An 8,058-nucleotide genomic window follows, 5' to 3' on the forward strand; every position below is an offset into this window, starting at 1 on the left:
AATCAAATACCATAATCTCATCTTCTTAGACAAAGAATGACATGTCAAAAAAAAAAATTTGGTGAAAGATGTATAGCTGGGAGCACTATCATTCCACTAAAACTGCATTTATTTGTGGCAATTATCTTGGGAAATAATTAATATACTCAGTTCCAAAATTACAATTTATAGGTCAACAGTAATTTGGGAAACTTGAAATTTAGGGAGAAAAAATATTTAGATTATATATAATTAATAAGATAACTTGGTTTCCAATGGAAAGGGGTAGATAATACTTTTATTACTTGGACTGTAAAGAGAGCTAATCAAAGGAGCTTCCAATTTTCAAAGTGGTACACAAAGTGCTTAGTGGTACACACACACACACACAAACACACACACACACACACACAAACACACACACACGCGCTAAGAAAATCAGACTTAAGTTTGAATCTTGTCCTGCCACTCTCTATATATAACTTAGCTCAAATTACTTTATCTTGCTAAGTTTCGATTTCCTTATATATAAAGTGAGAATAGTAATTAAGTTCCAAGAATGAGATAAAAAAGACTAAGCATTTAGGGTAATGCCTGGCACACAGTAGTATTTAACAACTGGAAGCTTCTATAATCAAATGCATTCTTAGAAATTATTGCAGTGATTTCTTAAAGTAACAAATGTCTATATATTTTGTGAGAGATAAGTGAGAAAAGGGCTAGAACTTCCACAAATACTATAAATTGTAAAAAAGCCAAGATTACTAGGTGATCACAAAGGGAAATGAAGGAAAAAAAGTGTGAAAAAGGTTGACAGCAGGCAAGCTTACATGAAATTTAAAATTTTTACCTATAATAACAAATAGGTACCCTGTTATGTAAGCATAACATATCACATGCTAGAAATATGTAATGCAAAAGTTAATCATAATAACGGAATTGCTGATTTTTTAGGTTTAATAATGATACTCGATTTTTAAAAATAAGAGTCCATATCTTCTAGGGATACATAGGAAAATACTTACAGATCAATTATGTTGCCTAGGATCTACTTCAAAATAATCATGAAGTGGGGTTTTTAAATTTGTAGGGAAACAGATGAAACAGTGAGTTGATAATTAATGAAGGTGGTAGATCAATAAATGGGTTTATTAAATTCTTCAATCTGCTCTTATATCTTGTAAAACAGGATATTTAAACAGTTTAATTTCTTCAGGGTATTAAATAGCTTCACTGAGAAAGAACTTTTTTAGTTTAACTTAACTGCTTTGAAGTTAAAAATAATACCTATATTTGAACTTTTAAAAGCTAAAAACTTTTGTGTTAACTATATGTTGAAAACTGAATGACACATAAAAAATATATATATATGTATATACATAATATTCAAGCCAAACCTAAGTTGTACTGGTTGGACGTATTCCTTGCGAAATCTTTTAAGGTCTGCGCTGATTGGCTGCTCGCCTTTCTCTATTGCCAATTTGTCTGCATCAGTAGGTTCTGGCTCTGGAATTTCAAAGCTAAGAAGAAATGCAAAATGAGAAAAATCTGTTCATACATAATCAAAATACAAGGAGGAAAATATTGTGACCAAGCCACCTTCTTTCCTACCACTTTTTTCCAAAGTGGATTCCTATTAAACTTCCCTTAAAGTATGATATACTACAAAAAACTGTCCTTTGGCTATACAAAACTAAGGTTTTGTATTCCAACTTCTATAAAAACTCAAGTTTTGTCTGTTAGCACCAATAATACAGAAAAGGTCCATGGAAAAGAGCCAAGAAAAGAATTCATAAGCAATTTAAAGAACATGACAGAAATGGCTTATCTAATAATCTGTCCTTAATACTTATATTATTAAAATGAAAATAGACTAATAAATTTCTTTAACTGAGTACAAATTCAAAGAGAGGGCCAAAACTGAATATTTAACAATATTTAAAGAATTTACCTAAGTTGATAAGATAAAAATTTAAAAACTTGCTCAAACATAGGAAATACAGCTGAACTAGAAGTCTAACAAGTTTGCCTTCCTTATTCTGGACATGGAAACAGAACTGAGTAGATCTTCACAGCACATTACACTGACTCAGTCTGGTAAATTTAGTTTCATAAAACAACATAGTGATCGAGGTCTAGAATTATATCTTGATAATACAGTTATTAAGCTGTGTTATAAGTAGTAGGTTTTAGTAAGTTTTAAAATGTAAAACAAAATATCTGTGGAGTACAGATTCTATATTTTAAACTATAAAATATTTACAACGTCACTAAAATACAAGTAAAAAAAAATTCAACCCAACACTAATTTTTAAAAGTTAATCATAATAAAATATTGCTGATTTTTTAGGTTTAATAATGGTATTTTATTTTTAAAAATAAGAGTCCATATCTTCTAGAGACACATAGGAAAACTTTTTTTTTTTTTAAGATGGGGTTTCACCATGTGGCCTGGCTAGTTTCAAACTCCCGACCTCAGGTGATCCACCCACCTCAGTCTCCCAAAGTTCTGGGATTACAGGCGTGAGCCACCATGCCTGGCTAGGAAAACATTTATAGATTAATTATATTGTCTAGGATCTACTTCAAAATAAACATGGGGGTGGAGTGTTTAAATTTGTAAGGAAACAGATGAAACACTGAGTTCATAATTATTGAAGGTGGTTGATGAATAAATGGGTTTATTATATTCTTCTTTCTGCTCTTGTACATGTTTTGAAAGTTTTTATAACAAGTTTGTTTTAAAAGTAGAAAGTATTTGGCAAAGTAGTCTACAATCCAAAAAATAAAGTGGTAAGTAGAAGAGTCTCTTTTAAGAAAGTAACATTTTATTGTACAGAACAATATTCATTGAAATACAGTGCTTTTATCCTTTAAATTATTATGTCTGATTACTACTTGAAATATTTCTAAGAGCTGGAAAGATCTCTGTTATAAACAGATTTTAGGGAGTACTCTATCTGAAGGGAAGAGTAATACTGCCAATTTAATGCCAAATAAAGTATGTTCAATAATTACTTGAGTATTTATTAATTACTAGGCACTTTATAAAATACAGTTAATTTTTCACAAAATGTCAATATAAGTGAAATACATATTTTTCTCACAAAATGTCAATATATTTTTCTTACCGTTCTATCAGTAAGCTCAGCAATTCCTGTGGTTTACAAAATGAACGATATGTGGTAAGAAAAGTACGAACAAAATTGGGATCTGAAAAGGTAAAGCATAAAATAGGTTTTAGGTTTAATGTATTCAGTTTAATTAACTCAAAAGTACCATATTTGGAGGCCTTCCTCCCTTTTTCTTTTTACTTTGGTTCCTAAGATTGTGGCTTTTCCTGCCAATCATGATACTGGCAGGATACCATGGTATCCCTGCCATATACAGAGCAATATTGACATAAAGAATATAGCATGGTATATTCTTAATAAATGAGGACTGTTTTCAAATTTGAAATTCATAAATATGTAAATTCTATGAATATTTATTTAAAATTAATGAAGTTAACAATATTACATTTTTAGATATTTAATTCTTTCTCTTACATATTCCTTTTGTTTTTGCAGTTTTTTTTTTAATTTTTATTTTTTTGGGATGGAGTCTTGTTCTGTCACCCAGGCTGGAGTGCACTGTTGTGGTCTCGGCTGACTGCAACCTCCGCCTCCCGGGTTCAAGCGATTCTCCTGCCTCAGCCTCCTGAGTAGCTGGGATTACAGGCACATATCACCACACCCAGCTAATTTTTTTGTATTTTTTTTAGTAGAGATAGGGTTTCACTATGTTGGTCAGGCTGGTCTCAAACGTCTGACTTTGTGATCCACCCATCTTGGCCTCCCAAAGTGCTGGGATTACAGACGTGAGCCACTGCGTCCGACCTTTTACAGTATTCTTATATTCTGGAGGCAATCTATTTTTTCCCCAAGCCTCAAATATTTTTGAGCATTTTTAAAAAGCTTTTGGGTCCCAGGCCCTAGGTCAGCACTTGCAATGAGTTTCACATACCTGCATACATATGATATGTTAGCCTTTCAATTAATTTCACCACAGTTCCTCCTTTAATAATGGGGATTCCACTCCTACTTTGCAAATTGTCTTCAAAAACAATGTTTTCCTCAGAGTCTTTTACTACAAAACGATATACTTCAGGACTTGGTAATCTCAGTGGTTGCTCATTTTCTTCTTTCAATAATACTGAATCTAACATTCGATCTAGAGTACTACGATAATGAAGAGAAATAAGGGCTGCCATCCAATTATTTTTTTCTTCAGCAGACTTTGCGACAAATATTATGCTGTTCTCATCTTTGGATACTAACTCAAAAGCATGCTTGTACTCACAAGTATCTTCTTTATCACAAATCTGTATTTTCCTCATGACAAATTTTTCTTTTAACCTGTATTCTGCACTACTATAACCTGGAAGCCGAGTCTGGCCATGATTAGGCTTACAACTGATCATTAAGCCATCAAACAGAAAAATATGACGTTCATGTTTGGCACCGATTCTTGTCAATGGTCCCTCCATAATGAATTCATTACAACACTGTCCAATATCTTTGCCTTCCCATCCATCAATATTTTTCTGAATTTCATTCATTTTTTTGATAGCCAGGTGTTTGCTTCTTAATTGGTGACCATAAAAAGGGCAAACAGGATCTCTAAACAAACAAACAAAAATTAATTTAGCTTATTCAGTAGCTAGGCAACCCAAATGGTTTCAAGCATATACTATCTCAAATCAAGTGAGAAAAATATTAAATAACCAAACAGACTTTTACACACAGTATTTAGTTCTGACTTTGCCACTAAATAATAATATATCCCTCGATTTCATTATTATGAAAGAGAAGTACTACCGGCTCTATAAGGACTAAAATTACAAAAAATCCTAAATTTCTTTCATAGAGTATATTTTCAAACATTTATTAAGTCCACCCTAACAATATAACAATGCTAATCTTAAGGCTAGGCTGGGTTGGCCAGGTGTAGTGGTTCAGACCCAATCCACAATCCCAACATTTTGGGAGGCCGAAGCAGACAGATAACCTGAGCCTAGGAGTTCAAGACCAGCCTGGGCAACATAGCAAAACCCTGTTTCAACAAAAAATACAAAAATCAGGCAGGTTTGGTGGCATGTGCCCCTCCAGCTACTCGAGTCCCAGCTACTCTGGTGGACTGAGGCAGGAGGACTACTTGAGCCCAGGAGGTCAAGGCTGCTGTGAGCTGAGATCATATCACTGCACTCCAGCAACAGAGTGAGACCCTGTCTCTTAAAAAAAAAAAAAAAAAGAAAAAAGGCTGGGTGCGGTGGCTCACACCTGTAATTCCTGCACTTTGGGAGGCTAAGGTGGGTAGATCACTTGAGATCAGGAGTTTGAGACCAGCCTGGCCAACATGGTGAAAACCTGTCTCGACTAAAAATACAAAAATTAGCGGATGGGGTGGTAGCGGGCACCTGAAGTCCCAGCTACTTGGGAGGCAGAGGCAGAGGAATCACTTGAACCCGGGAGACAAAGGTTGCAGTGAGCTGAGATTGCACCACTACACTCCAGCCTGGGCAACAGAGACTCATTCTCAAAAAAAAAAAAAAAAAAAAAAAAAGGAAAAGGAAAAAAAGAGTAAAAGACAAAGATATGACAAGCACAACTTTCAAGAATGTAACTATCACTATAAATCACACTTCTTTAGAAAACCAAGTATCAGAGATAGTGAAGTAAGCAGAGGCATTTACATTTTTAACACTTATATAAAAGTGTAACAAGCACAACTTTCAAGAATGTAACTATCACTATAAATCACATTTCTTTAGAAAACAAGGTATCAGAGACAGTGAAGTAAGCAGAGGCATTCACATTTTCAATACTTTGGAATTACCCAGGTCGGCGTCTAGGTGAATACTGCTTGTATATTCGGTCCATGCTACCTTGGAGATTCAGGAGAGCAGTAATAGCTTGGTTCAAACATTCTCTGTCTTCTTGTTCTTCACTACATGCTTTCAATTGCTAAGAAAAAACAGAAAGAAAAATCAAAACTGCATTGTCTGATTCTTCCCCCCAACTTTCTAGTAATAGAGAAAGCAGCAACAAATATCAACTCTAAATGAATTTTATATATATTTAATAAAAACAGCTGAAATTTTATATAAATCTACTGACCTCTCAAACCAACCCTCTTTCTTTCTTTTCTTTTCTTTTCTTTTCTTTTTGGAAACAGGGTCTCTCTCACTGTGGCCTTGAGCTCCTAGGTTCTAATGATATTCCACTCTCAGCCTCTCAGGTAGCTGAGACCACGGGTGAATGCCACCACACCTAGCTAATTTTTAAAATTTCTGTAAAGACAGGGTCTCACTATGTCTCCCAGGCTGGTCTTGAACACCTGGGCTCAAGCTATCCTGCCTCTGCCTCCCAAAGTGCTGGGATTATAGGAATGAGCCACCAGGCCTGGCCCAACCCTCTTTCTATAAACATAAACACAATACACATATAAAGCACCATGAGCATAGTAATCAGGAAAAAAGAAAAAAAGCAACTGTAAAAACCATTTGGACATTTAATTTTTATTTACTTATTTTTTTGAGATAGGGCCTCACTCTGGCACCCAGGCCGGAGCACAGTGGCAGGGCTAACTGCAGCCTCAACCTCCTGGGCTTAAGCCCTCCCAAGTAGCTAAAACCACAGTTGTATGCCACCACACCCAGCTAATTTTTTTATTTTTACTTTTTTGTAGAGATAGGGTCTCACTATGTTGCCTAGGCTGGCCCCAAACTCCTGTGCTCAAGCTATCCTCCCACCTTTGCCTCCCAAAGTGTTGAAATTACAGGTGTGAGCCACTGTGCCGGGCTACATTTTCCAAAGATATTTAAAAAGTTTAAAACATGTAAGTTTTTTCTTAACTCTGTATGAAACTTCAGTGAAATATTTACCCTACTTTTCTTGAAACTCCTACCACATGCTGCATTTACTATGGATATGTGTGACCACAGCAAGAGAAATTCTAATAAATTATGAATTTATCTCTAATTCACTGTACTAGGAGTTCAGTCTAGGTATGAAATAACACATATAATCAATTATTTTTTGTTAGTAATATACTCTCTAGATTTTTGTGAGAGTGGAGTTGGTAATCTGGTGGGAAATTCAATCCATTAAAACCTACGACTAGGCTGGGTGCAGGGGCTCATGCCTGTAATTTCTCACTTTGGAAGGTCAAGGCAGGAGGATTGTTTGAGGCCAGAAGTTTGAGACCACCTTGGGCAACACAGCGAGACTCCCTCTCTAAAAAGAAATAACCAAAAAAACCCAAAACAAACAAACAAACAAAACCCATGACCGTCTGTCTCAAAACAACACAATACAATAGAAGATACACAAATAGTTAACAAGCACATAAAAGATACTCAACATCACTGTCATCAGGAAAATTAAAATCAAAACCACAATGAGATACCACCTCGTATCCATTAGGATAACTACTATTAAAAAACAAAAAACAGAAAGTAACAAGGTTTGGCAAAGATGTGGAAAAATCAGAACCTCGTGCGCTGTTGGGAGGAATGTAAAATGGTGCAGTTACTCTGAAAAACAGTATGGTAGTTCCTCAAATAATTAAAGATAAAATTGCCGTAGGATCCACCCATTCAACTTCTGGGTATATAAACAAAAGCATTCAAGGCCGGGCGCAGCGGCTCATGCCTGTAATCCTAGCACTTTAGGACGCTGAGGCGGGTGGATCTTAAGGTCACGAATTTAAGACCAGCATGACCAACATGGTGAGACCCCATCTCTACTAAAAATACAAAAAATTAGCCAGGTGTGGTGGTGTACGCCTGTAATCCCAGCTACTTGGGAGAATGAGGCAGGAGAATCACTTGAACCTGGGAGGCGGAGGTTGCAGTGAGCCGAGATCACATCACTGCACTCTAGCCTGGGCAACACAGTGAGCCTCTGTCTCCACCAAAAAAAAAAAAAAAAAAATTCAAAGCAGGATCCCAAAGACATGCTTGTACACCCACGTTCACAGAAGCATTATTTATAGTAACCAAAAGGCACAAAAAAAATCCAATCAACAGATGAATGG

The 8,058-nt window shown here is 35.5% G+C and overlaps 1 protein-coding gene across 3 annotated transcripts in view; it reads right to left on the reverse strand.

Moving 5' to 3' along the window:
* Window positions 1-8,058, reverse strand: part of SOS2 (SOS Ras/Rho guanine nucleotide exchange factor 2) — a 118,643-nt gene that overhangs the window by 34,587 nt on the left and 75,998 nt on the right. For 2 of the 3 annotated variants that reach the window (XM_032244539.1, XM_032244541.1), the window contains 4 exons: window positions 5,857-5,984; window positions 3,985-4,640; window positions 3,111-3,192; window positions 1,377-1,499 (listed from right to left, as the gene is read on the reverse strand). In XM_032244539.1, coding sequence (XP_032100430.1) covers window positions 1,377-1,499; window positions 3,111-3,192; window positions 3,985-4,640; window positions 5,857-5,984 — 989 coding nt within the window. The remainder of the gene's footprint in view (window positions 1-1,376; window positions 1,500-3,110; window positions 3,193-3,984; window positions 4,641-5,856; window positions 5,985-8,058) is intronic. The other variant, XM_032244540.1, reaches the window with a different exon arrangement.

The sequence above is a fragment of the Sapajus apella genome, unplaced genomic scaffold, assembly GCF_009761245.1.
Source record: "Sapajus apella isolate SASKATOON/1434 unplaced genomic scaffold, GSC_monkey_1.0 scaffold55, whole genome shotgun sequence".
Taxonomy (NCBI): domain Eukaryota; kingdom Metazoa; phylum Chordata; class Mammalia; order Primates; family Cebidae; genus Sapajus; species Sapajus apella.